The following is an 18,374-nucleotide window of genomic DNA, read 5'->3' as shown; positions in this document are numbered from 1 at the left end:
AACAGAGGGTAGACAGATGTTCTAGAAAGCCCTGCTGGCCGCTGTCCCACTGCAGCAAATGCCGTGGAGGGAGATCAGCTGGTGGGCCTCTCTAGAGCACCTGCTGGGGGCAGAATACAGTGCTGGACTGCAATTTGCTTCTCCTCCGGCTCCGCCACCTGATGCAGGCCCCTCACCCTTCTTCATGGATGGCGGCAGAAGAGGCTTTAGCCTCTGCTCCTCAGTGATCCCAATACAGGTGGGATTGCTATTTCCCTGCTGCTAATGGAGGGGAAATGGCAATGTCAGAGGGGTTTACTGGGGGGTAGGAGAAGCTTTAACCTCAGCAATTCCATCGCAGCAGCCAGGGAGGGGTGGTTTGAAGATGTGTGCGTGCATGCTTACACATGTATGTGTGCACCCATGAGCAGGCCCTGACCTGCCATCTGACACCATATGCGGCCCTTGGAGCCAAAAAGGTTGCCCATCCCTGCGCTAAACAGTCATTTCCTGTGCTATGGGGAAGATGGGAACCCATGTGCGAGCTGGCAAAAGAAGTGGTAGACCAGGATCCAGAGAAGCATGAGTTGTTTCCTGACATCTTGGTTGAGGAGTGCAGCTTTGGCACTGGATACGCTATCCCGAAATCTATTTTTAGATGAAGGGCAGTTTATATATTGTTGAAATTAATGAATTCATTAGAATAAAATAACGATTGTCTGTGGAGCTGGCTGATCAGAGGCAGAGTTCCAGCTAGATGGCCTTCATGCTGCACTTGGAAGATAGTTTTCTTCTTTTTTTTTAAAGTGCGTTTTTGCACATTTTTCAGATTGTATGCTCTTTTGTACTGATCCATCCACTGACTAAACAAAGAGTGTTTGTGCACATTTTTGAAATGTATGCATTTTTTCTTTGTGTACTTTTCAAATGTGCACATTTCACTGGACACCATTTTTCTGTTCCATGGAATGCATCGCAAGTCCAGAAATGTATGGATTTTTTAATGTAAAATGTGTCCAGTCCATGTCCATTTCTGGGTGATGCTGATTGGACAAATCCATTTAAAAACCCACAGCAGAGCAGATTTCTCACACATCCCTAGAAAGAACAATGAAGTGGCTGTCCCAGAATCATGCAGATGTCAGGATTGATTCTGAGCGCAGGGAGATAGTCAGCAGCTCTGATTCAGAAGAGGAGCAGCCAGAACTGGGGGAGGCTTTTTCACAGGCCAGCTCAGATATGGGTAGGCTTCTCAGGTTACTAACTCCCAGATGGCCAGGCATGAAGCTTTCCCCTCACCTCTCTGTGAGAAGCAGCAAGCAGGAGGAGGAGGGCCTTGAAGACTGTGACCTAAGAGACGCGAGGCGGAGACGCAGAGCTAAGAGGGAAACACCAGGGGCGGAGCTCAGATGGTCGAACCGGTTAGCGATGTGTGCAAGGCTACGCAGGGGCGCAGCAAGTGAGGGGCAGGTCCTCCTTCCCTAAGTTAGCCTAGCCAGGCGGCCGCCCTTTCAAACTGCGGGCAACTTTTGGTGATCCCATTTGAATCCCCTGTAGGCATTCCTTTCCAGCCAGAGTGTCTTCGAGGATTTGCATCTGTAACGAATAATGAATTAAAGGTGTGAGACTGAAGCCTCTCTATTTGTGTGTGTGAGAGTGCTTAGGGATAGAGGGGGGCCAAGGGAACTGGGACAGCAGCAAGGGCCTTAGCTAAACAGGGTTATGAATACAGGTTTCCTCAGTCCTAGTCTAACACTTTAACCACTCTACCAGACTGGCTGTTGACTGTTCTAGGTGCTACATAATTGATATATGTATTTTATTTTGGGGGGTGTCTGAATTAAAATACATTAAAAAATTATATATGTTATTATTTTAGTGTGGTGTATTTATTTATTTATTCATTCATTTCATTTCTATACCGCCCAATAGCCGAAGCTCTGTTGACACATATTGTTGAACCAACATTATTGAATGGGAGAGTTCGGACAATCATAAGACAACTTAATAAGCCAAGATATGAACAACCCTTTTGCCCTTTGCTCTTGCCTTCGTTCAAGTCAGCAAACAAACCAGGACATCTTCAATTAACTGTATTTTCCTATTTCATCCAATCCAGGTGCATTTCATCATACAAACCAGAAAACTATGGTTAACAGCTTGAGAACAAGTCAGAATATTAATCCATGGTTGAAAGCTGGTTTAATATCCTGGCTTATTCCAAAGCTGTTAACCACAGTTTCCTGGGTTGTATGAAATGGGAAAGTATCGTTAGTTGAACAATTCCTGGTTTGTTTTCTGACTCGTGTGAAGAAAGGAGCAAAGGGGTGTGTACATGGGTAAAAGGCTTGTTCAAATCTCCATTTACTAATCTGGGATAGAATCATCTAAATGAAATCAAGATGTGCTGAAGATCTCAGGTTCAGTACCCAGCATCTCCACTTAAAGAGGTAGCAGATCTAGGAAAGACTTCTGAGATACTGGGGAACCACTGCCAGTCAGAGTAGTGATGTCACCACTCACTAGTGATGTCACCAAAACTTGTAATCACCTTGTTCAGAGCACAGATTTGTCTAGCTCAAAATGCTTGAAAGCAATACAAATCACATTTCAATGTTCTTCTACAGCTTTGAATGGGAAAACAAGATTCTGCACATGTGGAGATATTAAAAAACCACACCTTAAGTCCAATTTTAGTTTAAGTCATTCTAACCTACACACACACACACACACACACACACAAAGGGGATTTTTAAGGCTTCAATGGGCAAGTCAAGTGATGTTCTCAAACCTTGGGGAAAAAGAAGTGATGCACCCCCAGAACGTGTTTAACCAAGTTCTGGAAAGCTTCCGAAACCCCAAGCAGACAGTAGCAGAAGCAAAGGCTTTTATTATAGGCTATGCTAGCTATTGCTCCAGCCTATAGTTTCATGATGTCATTAGCCTATAGTGAAACATTAGAGACAAAAAGACTTCTTCTCAGATGACACAGTACTTTTCTAAATGAGGCTAGAAAACCCACTACTTCTCTTCCAGGATTCTTTGCAGGATTAAGACCAGATCACTATACAAAGATTTTTGCCTTTCCTGCCTTTCTACTACATAACCTCTAGATGGTGCTGTGGTAGACTGGAACTAAGTGGAATAACACAATTACACTGGTGAAGAGTTGTGCTTTGTTTCGTGATTCCAAAGATCACATTTTCCCTGCCACCCATCCCAAACCCGCAGAAGTGGTTGGAAAACAGAATAGGGAAACTGGAGGATGGTGCTGTCATCTAAAGCACCTGTAAACAACCATGAGTGAGGAATGGTGAGTGCACAATAAAAGCATCTAGAAAATTCCTCAGTGCCAATGAAAATTACAGGGTTTGGGGATCTTACACTTCACTGTCATTGTCACAACCTTTTAAGCTTTTAAGAGGTAAGGTTGAAGGGGAACCTGTGAATCTCCAAGGGCAGTAGCTGTACAGTAAAAAGCACCCAAACTGGTCATGCAGTTGGGGATGAAGGCCTCCAGAGCGTAGTGAAGTCAAACAGTGTTTGATGTGAGGTGGTCATCTTTCACCGAGGTGGGCTTACCAGCATAAGGGCTGAGTTACCATTGAATAACATCTCAGCTTCCTTGGTTCCTGCCTTGGCTGGATGTCTGTATAATAACAATAAAAGATGTGGCCTTATGCATCCCAGCCTCAGAGCATGTGTGCCTCTTTTTTGTCTCCCTGCCTTCAATACTCCCACTCTGAGCACAACCTACACTTTCTGACTTGCTGCTTTTAAAAACCTCTGCATATTAAGTAACACCATAATGCACTCCTGTAAGGCTATATATTTACAAATTCAGCCCATGGATACCACCGCAAACAGCTATTTGCAGCAATGATGTTTACTAACATTTCAAATGTCAGCAGACATGCCAGGGGGGAAAAAATCTAATCATTTAAATTAACAAATGCAAAGTTACCATTTTGCAACATGAGATATTTAATGCTTAACTGTAGAAAATGTAGATGAAAGGCACCATTTGCTGTGTATTTTGTGCGAACCGCAAATTATCTTCCACAATTGCATGCAAGTAATTTTCAAATGCATTGCAGATTATTTTTAGATACTCACTGTATACCAAATTACGGAAGTCCCTACAGGAATGCCCTGAATTTGTAAAGCACTGACATGGCCATCTGTTGCTAAAATATTGAAATTATCTGCATGGGCTCATTTTATTTTATTTCTCAATTAAAAAGGCTGAAAGCAGTTTTCTAAGATTTGATGCTGAAAATGTAAATACGTTTTATTTTTTTCTGGTGTAGAAATATGTTCTAGGATGTATTCCCACTAAATGCAAAGAGCTTCTCCAAAAAAACTACCTATCCCATTTTGCTTTTAGGAGCTATATACGAACAGACTTGCATATCATTCGTCATTTTTCACTGAGATAAAGTAACAAAAATATTGCATTCTCATGACCTGTATATACAATGTCCTCGGAAGAAACACACACATTCAGGGCCAATCTAATTGGATGCACTTGCATGAATGTGTACATAGCAGCTGTGAAGAAGCCTCAAAATCATGGGTCAGGGCCAGCCTACGACATTTTGCTGCCTGAGGCGATGGAAAAGATGGTGCCCCCTCCTATTCCATGTACAAAATCTGTCTGGACAGGCAAATGAATCTGTCTTCAACACTAATGATGAGGCAATGTCCTCCACTGAACCTGAAGGTGCAGAGCAGGCTGCAAGGCACTCAGATGTCAGGGTGGACACTGAGCCCATAGAATCCCAGAGTAGTTCTGATTCTGAGGAAGAGCAGTCGCTCCTGGGAGAGCAGCGTGCTCATCCTTCCCAGGGCCAACAGCTGGCAGAGATTCCTCCCACCGGCATTCCTGGCATAGATAGCAGTCCTGGGAGTGAGAGAGCGCGGGAAGAAGACTTGCTGGACGTGCAATGCCAATGCAGAGAGCGGCACCAAATGGAGGGCGCGGAAAGGAGGCGTAGTGCCTGGTTGGCGCGCAAACAACGGTTGCGCCCAGAGGATCCAAGGGAAAAGGGGAGAGACTCTCCCTAGCCCATAAGTTCAGGGTCTGCCAGTGATTCTCCTTCAAACGGGGACCAACTGTTCCAACTTAGGGCATAGGTACTCTGCTGCTCATATCTAGTTGCTAACAGTAGAGTTGTTAAGTTGTAAAAGAGGAACAAAGCTTTGAAAAGAATCCCTTTGTCTGTGTCTGGACTTGGCTATTGGATTAGACTGAAAGAGGCCGCCAAGGAGCCCTTGACAACAGCTCTCTCCTCGAACACATTGCTGCTGCCTCCCAGCATCTGCCTCCTGGGGCAATGGCCTCGCCCTGCCTAATGGTAGGCCTTGCCCTGCCATAGGAAGTGGATGGGAAGGAGGAGTTTAACATTTTCTCTCTCTGCCATCGTCCTGACAAAGCTTGCCTCTTTGAAGCTGCCATTTGCATTGCAAGGGAAGCCTCCATGGTGCCAAATGGCAGCTTGAGAGAGGAGATTTGGTTGGGATCATAGCACACTCCACCCCCTTGTCCCAAGGCTGCTCAGTCTTTCCCAGGGCTGCTATTTACATAACAAAAAACATGCACATTAATTGTGATTAACTTCATGTCTAGTTTGGCCCTCAGCCATTAAGAGTATCTGTCCTTTTTCCTATTCCACTTTCAAACAAGTTGTTCCTTTCTTTGCGGCAATTCCCCCAAACAGGCACTGCTTACTGTATCCGCATGATCATGCACTCAGGTATACATACAATCATGTGGAGAGGTGTCTGAGTTAATGAACTCTTACTTTGGGACAGTGGCAGCCATGTTTGTGATCACAGCTGACATCTTTTCAGCCACGCCAATCATGACATTGCCTGTAGCTCTCCAAGGATTAAATGGCCAAATTTTCCATGAACATATGAACTGCCTTATGTTGGGTCAGATTGCCGGTCCACCTAGCCCAGTGCTATTCTGACTGGCAGTGGCACTCCAGAGTTACCCCATCACCTGCCATCTGATCCTTTCAGCTAAAGATTGAACCTGAAGCCTTCTGCATGCGGAGTGCATGCACTACTGCTCAGCTATGGCCCCTCATAGAAACATTGGAGCCTGCCTTATACTGGGTCAGAGTATTTGTCCATCTCACCAATGGCCATGCTGCCTAGAAATTATGGGAGTTGTGGTTCTATACATCTGGAAGGCACCAAGTTGGGAAAGGCTAGCATGCATGATGTAAATTATTTCTAGTTGCTCAATGGTCTATCTCAGGTCATTATAAGTATTTGAAAATGTATCTCCCATATAAGCAAATGTCTGCCCCTCATTCCTAAGGAGTAAAGTACCACAGTTGGGTATGATAGTGGTACTACTGGGACTCAGTCTCCACTAGATTTGTCACAGTGGAAGAAGCAGCCTACCTGCTGGAAGCTCTCCCAAGGTCTCAGACAAGACTCTTTCACTACACCTGCTTCTAAAGATCCCTTTAACTGGAGAGGCCAAGGAATGAACATGGGACTTATTGCATGTGCTCTCCCACTGATCAAAGGCTCCCTTTTCCTGCCCTGGGTCCCCAGAGGTTTATGGACTACAGCTCCCATCATCCTTGACATTGCCTATGTTGTTTGGGCATGAGTTATATTTCAGCAATATCTGGGGACACTAGGTTGGGAACCACTGTTCAAAAGGAATGCCCAGGGTTGGGTGTGACTGGACATCCTGTTTCTGACATTTCCCCCCACTTCACAGAAATTTGCTAGTACTACTATTGAATTTAATGATTATAGTGTTGAGCGTCTTACAAACTGGACTGCAGATTACATATCTGATGAAGTGGACTGTAACCCACAAAAGCTCATGCTAATTTATTAAACTGTCCGAATAACTAAAACAGTTAGTTTATATTTGTGCTACACTTAATCCTTGAATCCATTGGAAAAGGAAGCTTAGTAACGTGAATGTCATTCTAAAGGATTCTTCACGCTTGTAAATGAAATTGTTTGGCATGTTTTTGTTTGTAATAATCTATCCAAAGAAACTAAAATAACAAAGGGAAAAATAGATTTTCTGAACTTGCCTCACTGTTTACAATGAATCAATAATGCAAGTAGACGGAGAAAAACAAGATTTGAGAGTGAAAAATCTAATATAGTTCTTTAAAAGTACACCCTGGGTTCTCAGTATCAAGAGTTCTTTTAGAATGACATTGTCACACTTCGGATTCTGAAGACATCGATGTGCTTCAAAACTCTTGTCATATATCCCTGGAATACCTGCCCTTGTGCTAAGAAGTATAGCTAAGTCAAAAATTTCTCAGAACACATTTTTCTAAGAAAATTTCAGATATTTATTTTCCTCCCCATCCCTAGAAAAGGAAAGCCACATTGCAGAATTTTCTCCAGATATTCTCCACTTTTGGTAGTTGTCACTATTTTTATTGCAGAATGAAGTTAGGACATTGTGCAGGATGCAGAATACTGGCCAGGCTACCAACACAATTGCTACAAACAAACCCTAGGACAAAAGAAAGAAGATGTGCTATACCCACAGTTAATAGTGAGTCCCACCCCTGAGAAAACATTGGAGAATTTCTCCTCCCTCTGTAAAAATTCAGTGAAAGGTTTCTCCCACACAAACAGTGGAGAAAACTGGGAGACCATTTGAGCACAGCTCTGCATGGAGGACTCTAGCGAGAACAAACTAAAAAGCATCTGATACATGCAACCAGTTGTTAAGTCTTGCTGGTATAACACCTCGCTGGTACATTTACTGTGCAACCCTATGCATGTTTACTCAGAAGTAAGTCCCTCTGCATTCAGTGGGACTTCCTGTACTTAGGACTGCAGCCTTAAAAACTACATAGTCATACAAAGAGAACACCCCCTTAAGAAACATATTCAACATAGAAGTATAAGGTGGAAGACTATCCTCTTTTCACATTTTTTCCACTTGGAATGAAAAAAAGCAGCAATAGCATGTAAACAAGCCTTGGTGTGAAAGAATCAGAACAGGTGTTTTAGAATTCGTTGGGACCATCAATACAAATGTAAATAGGGGTACTAATCTAACTTTATATACCTTGACTTTCAAAAATATTTTTATTAGGGCTTCTGTCTGAAGCCCGAATAACGAGGCGAAGCGGGCTGATTTGGAGGTGCCTCATCGCGATCAGAAGCAGATCAGAATAGCAACGAGGTGCCCGGAAGCAAAGCAGCTCATTGACGAGGCTCCTTGCCTAGCTCGGAGATTCATAGATCTTCTTATGCCTTCTGAGCAGCCCAGACAGGCTGTCTCCAAAATGTATCAACTTGTGAAAGATCACACAGAGGGGGAGAAGGGCAGAGGGGGAATGGGGAGAGGAGGCAGAAGAGGAGGAAGGAGTGAGCTTTGCTGGACTCAGCCTCCATTTGCTCATTGTGAGAAAGGTGGTGTTACTGGAGAGGAGAGGGCTCTGAACATTATTTGGCTAGAGCAGTGGTCTCCAAAGTGGGGTGTGTGCACCCCAGGGGTTGTGCAAGATGATCCATTGGGGCACGCTAGCTGCCTGAGAATTGAGCAGCCTCCTGCTGCCCTGATGAGCTGCCATTGTGCGCAATGATGGCAGCGGTGGAGGCGGCAGGATGGGATGGGACAAGAGCTGAGAGGGAAACTCCACAGCATTTCTCTCTCACCTCCAGTCCTATCCTGCCTCTGCTGCAGCCATGGAGAGCAACTGCACCGTCCCTGCCAGGCACAGCAGTGGAAGCCATGGCACCGGAGCAGCTGGCATCCTGCTGAAGGAGCGCAGGAAGGAGATTAACCCCTCCCACTCTCCTTTGGCAGAACAAAGCTGAGAAGAAAGCATGTGCTGTGACAGCTATGTTCATCTCTCCCCACTCCACCCTGCCCTTCTGTAATAAGTTTACAGTTCATTCTTCTTGTATGTTCATTTAAAAATCCAGAAAAATTCACTGTAGTTGCTTATCTCCCCCTACCCCCACACACCTTTTCAACTCTCTCTCAACCATTGGTTTTCCCTTACTTTGATTCTGTCTAGATTTTTTATAAATATATATGTAAATATAGTACTTTCCTTTCCTTGTTCTTGGCTTATCTCCACCTCCCCTTCTCAGTTCCTGTATTCCTTCCCTTCCCATTTTTTATCTCTGTCCCCTAAAATAGTAATAATAGTAATAGTAACAATAATAATACCCTTTCTCTTCTGTTAAGATTATAGTTAGTCCCCCCACCACTTTGCTTGTAGTTCAGTGTTTGCTTTTCTTTTACTCGTGTGTGTGTGTGTGTGTGTGTGTGTGTGTGGACAAGCAAACAGTGTGAGTCAAAGGAGTGCACAGAGTCCACATTTCTAAAAACAGTGGGCAAAGGACTACACACATTAACAGCTATTACTTAAATAATATAATACTTGTTGCGAAGCAAGGTAGCCCAATATGAGGCATCTTCGGTGTCTTGGCAGTGGCAGAGGTGGGCGAGGCACTGCTGTGCCCTCCTGGCAGGGTTGCTGTGTTGCTTCCTGCCTCTGTCAGTCCAGCAGACAACTGTCATTGCTCTTCATTCAAGTCAATGTGCCCACCTGGCAGGGTTGCTGTCTTTGTTTGCTTCCTGCCTACCAGCCAGTGTTTTCCCATTCGATTCAGCCAAAGAGACCCTGAGGTTATTGACTGTGAATAGGAAAGTAGAACTAGGAGGAAGGGGTTATTTGCACTTCGAAGAAAGCTGCAGCAGAGTTTAGGTACAGTGACCTCCTCACCGCATCAACACCTAACTTGATTATCCCTTTATGAACTTTGGTTAGAGTTTCTGAGAACAGCACATTTTACCTGTGCCTAGCACAAACACTCCTGGGCCAAACTGTCTCAAATTTGGCAGGTGGGATGCCCTCCAGGGGGGCTGTGCGTTCCTCAACTTTCATGCATTTCTGTGCAATCAGTGAAACAATTTCACAAAAATCATATTTCACAAAAACTACTACGACAAACTGTCTGAGAGTTGGCAAGTGGGATACCCTCCAAGGGCACTGAGAGTTCTCCAAATTTCATGTATTTATCACGGAAACTGAAAAAGTTATAGCTGTTTGTGTTTTCCCATGCAAGTCAATGGGAAAACGCCAAAAATAAGTAATTCGGATGTCTGAATCTCGCTTCAGATTCGGATCCAAGTCGAAGCAGATGGGGGTCCAAATTGGTCCAAAGTGAAGCGGGGCTGCTTCAGAAGGTCCAAAGTGGCATCCGAAGCGAAGTGGGGGATCCATGCACAGCCCTACTTTTTACAAAGCCCCACACCAAGGGCTCCTAAGTGAACTTACCAGTTACCCTGTGTTTTTAATTTGAATTTTAGCTTCTTTGTATCAGAAATGAGCTATCCAGATTTCAGAGAACCCAGAAGACAGTTCAAAGTAATGGGCATTATGGTGAAAGCACCTGTTGTTCTCGCAAGCCAGTTTATCTCATAATAAACTATTTTCTGCTGTAACCTTTTCCAAGTGTTAGATGACATTCAAACCAGATGGTCAGCATGCTATCTTCAACGAAAGATAACCATAGCATCTGCTAATATACAATTAATGCTCAGTGGTCTTGCCTGCTCTTTAAAATGCCTCACATTCACAAAGTATAATGTTACTTTGGTAATTTCTGAAATGTGCGACATGCATTATATGCAAGTGTTCCTTCAATGGTTGGAATTTACATATATCTTGAAAGCACACTGAAATTATCCTGGCTTGCAAATACATTCATAAGACAGTATCTTTTCCTGCCCGCCTCCCTGGCCAATCCCTGACAAAACAACCAAATATTTGAACAAGGCATCTCCCACAATGAAACAAAAATAAGAGCTATTCTTTCAGTGTGTCCCTGACATTTACTGTCTATTTTAGAGATTCCTAAACTCTGTGGTTGGCCACACTCATATGCCATGAGAATGTGAAATGATATTCAGTCAGTCAGTCAGTCAGTCAATTTAACTAACACCCGACAACACTCTCAGTTAGGCAAGCACCTCAGTCAAAAACTTTTGAGCAGGACTGGAACAAATACAGTTCTGCCTGTCGGGAGTGCCTGAAGTTTCTAGACCAGGGGCAAGCAACACAGTGGCCTCCAGATGATATTTTGGACTACAACATCTATAATCCCTGACCCCTAGCCATGCTGGCTGGGGCTGATGGGAGTTATAGTCTAAAACATCTGGAGGTGCACCAGGTTGCTGTTCTAGGCCTATTAAATCTCTCGACACCCCCACTTCACCTCCACTAATACTTGTGTCAGAACTCAACCGGGAGGGAAAAAATACAAATTTTTACCCAAAATACCAAAGGAACAGAGGGAAAAGCCTGCTATTCCAGAAGTTCAAGCTTCTCTCAGCCTGCTGATGTGCTGAACTTTGGGTCACCTCAGTGAGGTCCTTTGTCTTTTTGACTTAATTGCAGAAGGATCACCAGTGAAAGGTTGAAAATCCGACTTTGGGCTTCAGACAGAGAAGTTGTTTCCCATCCATATCATAAGAATCACTTCTTCCTCACCCTTCCTGCCTCCGCCTCTCACCAGGAAGGAGACAGAGAAAAAAAGCCATTTTTTTTCTTTTTTCTTTGTCCAGCTGGCATCTTAAAAACCTAGATCCCAAATCTGAAGTGTGATCTTGAAGTGATTGTTTTTATTTCAGTTATTAAACTCCAAGCATAGGGATAAAAGGAGCATCAGAAGGCTCTGGATCTCAAAGACTTTTATTCCAGTAAGGCTCTTCACACTCCTTCCTCAGGAGAGCAAGCCCCAACCCCTTCCTCTCTCTCTTTCTCCTGTTCACCTTCCTGAAGAAACTCAGCAGAGCATCCAAGTTCAGCAGAAAAGGACAGGTATTCTTTAAACTAACAGCTATTTTTCCTTTTGATTTGTCCACAAGACTATTAGCTCATTGTCTCTGTCTCCCCTAATGTTCCACCACATCCTCAACGTTTGCAAACCCAGGTTAAAAACCCTTCTCTGTAGCTCACTCTATCCTCTCCCTGCAAACAATTTCCCCTCTGCTCCTTTGCAACCTCAAGATTTGTTCCCTTCTCCACAAAGTTTTGATCTTCTGTACAACTGGCTCGGTTCTCAGGCGGTTCCCTACAGTCCTGCTAGGTTACCTTAACTACTTTCTTCTCTGATCGGATCAGAAGCCCAGGGTTGGCCCTGCCATTAGGCAGAAGAAGGCAGCTGCCTCACACAGCAAAGGCTGGTGGTGGGGGAGAAGTTGAGAGATGTTGGAGGATAGAACTTCCTTGGGCCCCCGAAACTAGCCTGCTGGCCTCATATGCGGAGGATACTATCCTGTCACCAATGTTGAAGTTCAACCTAACTGCCAGTTCTGGTTGGCTTCTGTAAATTGGACAGGAGGGTGCCATCCTATCCTTTGCTTCAGACAGCACAATATCTTGGTCCGCCCCTGTAGAAACCTCTCTATCTGATTTCTTCAGAATCTCTTCCATTTGCCCTCCTGCCTCACAATCCCAAATAAGTATTCCTTCCCCATTCAAATAATCCCACGATCGGAGTCACTACCCTTAACTCACTCCTCTCTCTCTCTCTGTCCCTGTGATATATTGGACTGGCATTTGCTCCTCCCATCCTGACCCCTTTTAGATGCAAGTTTTCATTCAATTAAACCATTACCATTAAAGCATTTACTGCTTTATTTTGGTAGTTGCTGTTTTATCTCTGGTTGCTAAGATGCTTAGGGCACAATCCCATGGGGATAGGCGGCTGCCTCTGAACTCGGAGGTGACTGCCTATCCAATGCAGGGCAGGAGAAGCATGGAGGGGACCATTCCCTCCATGCTTCCTGCCCTGCATTTGCGGCTACTACAGAGCCGATTTTGGCTGTCTAGCCATGGGAAGGCAGAGCAGGGGAGGAGGCTGTTGGACGACACATAGGATGTGTCATACCGGCATTTCCGCCTTCCCTGCCCCGGAATGCCCGTTTTGGCCGCTCCGTGCTCCTCTTCTGAGCACAGAGCTGTTTCGCGTTGCCTCCGAGGCAACGCAGAAGAGGGGGAAGGTTGGTTCTCTAGGAACCGACCTCAGAGCGCGGGCTCCAAGGTCGGTTCCCGGAAAACCACATATCCTATGGTTGTCTAGCTGGTGACTAGCGGCCATAGGATTCCTCCCTTAATGTTTGAATTAAGACTATATTAAAATAATTCCTCTTTAAAGTGTCAAACTACCATTCCTCTTTTAGTCTGTCTGTCTCTCTCTCTCTTTAGTCTGTCTCATCTAGCTGTATGACTGATTTTTAAATGCATATCTTTTAGCTATGCATTAAAAAATAAGTAGCACAACTAGATGCATGGAAAATAATGTGCGTGTGCATGCGTGCGAGAGAAAGAGACGGAGAGACATTTATCTTTTATGTTATCTTTCAACCTTTTTCAATTATAATGTATTTTTACTATGATTCTTATTTCCTGGTTTTATCATTTAAATTCACTTTAATAAACAGAATAATTGTTTTCAAGGGACTTTGTCTGTGTTCTCTAACTTCCTTAGACTGAGGGTTGTCAGGTTTTCCTCAGCACCTAGAGTTCAACATTTGTTGTTGTTTTTGTTCAGTCGTTCAGTCGTGTCCGACTCTTCGTGACCCCATGGACCATAGCACGCCAGGCCTTCCTGTCCTGCGCTCTCTCCCGGAGCGTGCTCAAGTTCATATTCATTGCATCCGTGATGCTATCTAGCCATCTCATCCTCTGCCGTCCCCTTCTCCTTTTGCCTTCAGTCTTTCCCAGCATCAGGGTCTTTTCCAGGGAGTTTTCTCTTCGCATTAGGTGGCCAAAATATTGGAGCTTCAGCTTCATTATCTGTCCTTCCAATGAGCACTCAGGGTTGATTTCCTTTAGGATGGACTGATTTGACCTCCTTGCAGTCCAGGGGACTCGTAAGAGTCTTCTCCAGCACCACAGTTCGAAAGCATCAATTCTTCGGCGCTCAGCCTTCCTTATAGTCCAGCTCTCACAGCCATACATTACTACTGGGAAAACCATAGCTTTGATTAGACGGACCTTTGTCGGCAAGGTGATGTCTCTGCTTCTTACTATGCTGTCTAGGTTGGCCATAGCTTTCCTCCCAAGGAGCAAGCGTCTTTTAATTTCATGGCTACAGTCACCGTCTGCGGTGATCTTGGAGCCCAAGAAAGTAAAATCTGTCACTGCTTCCATTTCTTCCCCTTCTATATGCCAGGAAGTGATGGGGCCAGATGCCATGATCTTCGTTTTTTTAATGTTGAGTTTCAAACCAGCTTTTGCACTCTCCTCTTTCACCCTCAACAAGAGGCTCTTGAGACCCTCTTCGCTTTCTGCCATTAGGGTGGTATCGTCTGCATATCGGAGGTTGTTGATAATTCTCCCAGCAATCTTAATTCCGACCTCTGATTCATCCAACCCGGCATTTCTCATGATGTACTCTGCATATAAGTTAAATAAGCAGGGTGACAATATGCAGCCTTGTCGTACTCCTTTCCCAATTTTGAACCAATCGGTTGTTCCATGTCTGGTTCTGACTGTTGCTTCTTGACCCTCGTACAGGTTTCTCAGGAGACAGGTAAGGTGGTCTGGTACTCCCATCACTTTAAGAATTTGCCACAGTTTGTTGTGATCCACACAATCAAAGGCTTTAGCGTAGTCAATGAAGCAGAAATAGACGTTTTTCTGGAATTCTCTTGCTTTCTCCATGATGCAGCGAATGTTGGCGATTTGATCTCTAAGAGTTCAACATTACAGATCCTTCATATGTGTGTTCAGTTCACATGCATGTAATGTGCATGCATGCATGTACATAGGTACCACTTGGTACCAGGGGAATCAAATGCTTATGGGTAGCTAACATTCCATTCAAAATGTGTTGACTCTAAAAAGGTTGCTGTTCATGCCACAATTTAAAGACACAACCCAGGTTCATTTTCATAAATCACATTTGTATTGTCACATACATTGTAAATAAGTAGTTCGCAGAAAAAGCTTGCAATCGCCATAGGGATGTACTAAACTCACTTACCTTTTCACGGAATCTTTCGCGGTGGGGGGGAGTGGGGGGGAGGCGATCCGGTCCTCCCCCCTGGAATCCTTGACGGCTGGCTCTGCTCTGCGGCCAGGCCGCGGAGCAGCTGGCCAGGGCCATCCGCAGCCAGATTTCTGGCTGCGGATGGGCTGCTGCCAGGCAGCCGTGATAGGCTACGTAAGAATTTATGTAGCCTATCACGGCTAACCCCCCCCCCCAAAAAAAACCCAGCGTATGCAAATGGAGGCAGCTACAGTGGCCGCCATTTGCGTTCCCTATTTTTACCGATTTATCTTACGTAAATATTTACATAAGATAAAACGGCGAAAAAAGGGGAACACAAATAGCGTAGTGGGCGCTATGTGCGGTCCTTTATTTTTCGCCATTCTAGCCTAAGTAAATATTTAATTAATATTTCGCCGTTCTAGCCTACGTAAATAGAAGGTTCTAGCCTACGTAAATATTTACGTAGGCTAGAACGGTGAAAAATAAAGGAACGCAAATAGCGCCCACTACGCTATTTGCGTTTTCGCCATTCTATCTTACGCAAATATTTACGTAAGATAAATTGGCGAAAAATAGGCAACGCAAATGATGCCCACCATAGCCGCCGCCATTTGCATACGCTGGGTTTTTTTGGGGGGGGTTAGCCGTGATAGGCTATGTAAATTCTTATGTAGCCTATCACGGCTGCAAGGATGGCAATGGCGGTGGCATCAGCCCGGCCGCGGCCGGCCAGGTGACCAGCCGCCGGAGCTGCCGCCGAATCCGCCGGAGCCGCCGCATACGCCCCAGGTAAGTGCCGTCCCGGAGGATTCCGTGGGGGGGGGCAGGAGGCCGTTCCGCCACGGATTCCGCGGGGCCGGATTCTAAAGAATGCAGCCTCACTGGAATCCGTGGCGGAATTCTCTGCCATCCCTAAATCGCCGGTGCTACTTTTCACCTACTCCTATTCACAGATCTCCTTGCCAACCCCACTGCCTATCTTGTTATTCTCATGTTACATTTGCACCTAACTTGAAACACAGATATGACTCATGGGGCTGCACCCACTCTAATTAAAATATATAATAGTAGAAAAGACTTGAGACTGCCCAAGAAGATTTTTGTTGTTGTTTTTACTTACTGTTTGGTTTATCCTAAATTGACCCCCTACCAACTTATAAAAAGTGTCTGTGTTCAAGGCATTCAGCATCAAGCATTTAAAGGATAGGAGGTCTGCATTGACCAAGACATGTGGTTATTAAATTGCATTTTATTGAATTTCCTTCCAAAACAGTCTTGAAGTGAGAATTTTTATAGACGCATAAGCAGCATGACAAATCAAAGCCCATTTACAGTACTGATGTAGAAAAGAAGCAGCCATTTTACCTGCTACCACGGGGGATTTTCTGTCATCTAGAAGCTGAATGGCAGTACTTGCTGTTACCACGTTGCTTTTGTTTGCCATTCCTACAATATTAAAAGAAATGGCTATTCAAATCAAGATTCCAGTTTAGCATTAGTTATTTTACCTATTGTTGGCACATGTAAAAGGACACACGCTTGATCTGGTTTTCTCAACTGGGCAGGAGGATGGTGATCTGAAAGTGGGGGAATTAACATCTGTCCCCTTGTCATGGTTGGATCACTTCCTACTGAGGTTTAGACTCTCAGCAGCCTTTCCCCTCTGCAAGGGTGGGGGACCTATTAAAATGGATTCCAATGGATTCCAGAGGGCTCTGGGGGATTTTCCTGCTGGTAAGGCTGGTGCTCCTGTCCAGGTCACTCTGTGGAATGCAGAGATCACTCGGGCAGTTCACATGATTGCGCCCAAGCGCCCTCTCCCCTGAGCACAGCCCGGCCAGCTCCTTGGTATACACCCGAGCTGAGGGCAATGAAGCAAGAGGGGAGATAGCTAGAACGCAGGTGGAGGAAAACTCGTGCTGAGTCTGACTGAATACAGGTTAGAGCTCATTATCGACCCTACTCTGTGGCGGTGAAGGTGGCAAAGAGACAGTTCTTTTCCATCAGCATTGCATCTTCTCAGTGTTGTCCAGGTGGAGCTTTTCTGAGTGGTTCGCGGCCTGTTACATTCTGGGCCAGGGAGAGAAACTGTAGAACCCTTGGTAGCATGCTGTGATGCATGACACTTTGAAGATAAAGTTGCTCAGATTCGTTGTAAATTGGACATTTAACGCAGTTCCATTAGCAGAGGCATCCAGAGCACTGTCTGGTCCAATTTATTGGATGAGTTACAGTTACTGAGGCCCAAGGATGCAGGCAAGGTGCTTGGCCAAGTCCGGTCAACCACCTGTGTGCTCAACCCTTGCCCTTCATGGCTTATTACATCAAATAAGGAGGGGATGTCTGGCTGGGTCCAGGAGGTTGTAAATTCGTCCTTGAGAGAGGGGGTGGTGCCGGTCTCTTTAAAAGAGATGGTAATCAGGCCACTCCTTGAAAAGACTGACCTGGACCCAGAGGACATTAATAACTATAGGCTGGTGGCCAACATCCCCTTCCTGGGCAAGGTGCTTGAGTGGGTGGCTGCAGGACAACTCCAGGCACTCTTGAATGAACGGATTATATGGATCCATTTCAATCAGGCTTCAGGCCTGGTTTTGGAATGGAAACTGTCTTGGTCGTGCTTGGAATGACCTCTGCCAGAAGAGGGACAGGGGAGCATGACCCTGTTGATTCCCCTGGACCTCTCAGCAGCTTTCGATACCATCAACCATGGTATCCTTCTGGATAGATTGTCTGGGTAGGGAGTTGGAGGCACTGCAGTGGTTCTGCTCCTACTTGGATGGCTTATTGCAGAGGGTGGTTCTGGGGGATTATTGCTCTGTGCCTTGACAATTATGCCATGGGGTTCCACAGGGCCCTATTTTATCCCCTATGCTGTTCAACATCTCCCTGAAACCGCTGGAGGAGGTTATCCGGAGGTGTGGGCTGAGGTGCCATCCATATGCAGATGGCATCCAGCTCTACCTCTCTTTTTCATCAAACCCAGGTGAGGCAGTGGCTGTTCTGAATCAGTGCCTGGGAATGGTAATGAACTGGATGAGGGCCAATAAACTGAAATTCAGTCCTGACAAGACGGACTTACAGTTAATGGGTGGTTCGTCTGACCAGCTAGGTGAAGTTCAACCTGTTCTGGAGGAGGCTGTACTCCCCCTCAAGGATCAGGTTCGTATTTGGGGGCTGCTCTTGGACCCAGAACTGTCACTTGAGGCATAGGTGAACTCAGTGGCACAGAGCACTTTTTATCAGCTTCGGCTGATATATCAACTACGCCCTTATCTGAACAGAGATAGCCCAGCTATAGTTATCCATGCTCTGTAAACCTCTAGTCTGGATTACTGCAATGTGTTATACGTGGGGCTGCCTTTGAA

General features: G+C 45.1%; 1 protein-coding gene across 1 annotated transcript in view; it reads right to left on the bottom strand.

The window, feature by feature from the left end:
- The window catches only part of CACNA2D3 (calcium voltage-gated channel auxiliary subunit alpha2delta 3), an 821,063-nt gene that overhangs the window by 122,405 nt on the left and 680,284 nt on the right, over positions 1-18,374 (bottom strand). Inside the window, exon 27 of the mRNA XM_084829826.1 lies at positions 16,372-16,452. Within this exon, the coding sequence (XP_084685952.1) occupies positions 16,372-16,452 (81 nt within the window). The remainder of the gene's footprint in view (positions 1-16,371; positions 16,453-18,374) is intronic.

The sequence above is a fragment of the Heloderma suspectum genome, chromosome 2, assembly GCF_057233095.1.
Source record: "Heloderma suspectum isolate Gila_16-S chromosome 2, 16-S_ref, whole genome shotgun sequence".
Classification (NCBI taxonomy): Eukaryota; Metazoa; Chordata; class Lepidosauria; order Squamata; family Helodermatidae; genus Heloderma; species Heloderma suspectum.
Note: the sequence above shows the minus strand (reverse complement) of the source record. Positions and strands in the feature narration are given on the sequence as shown.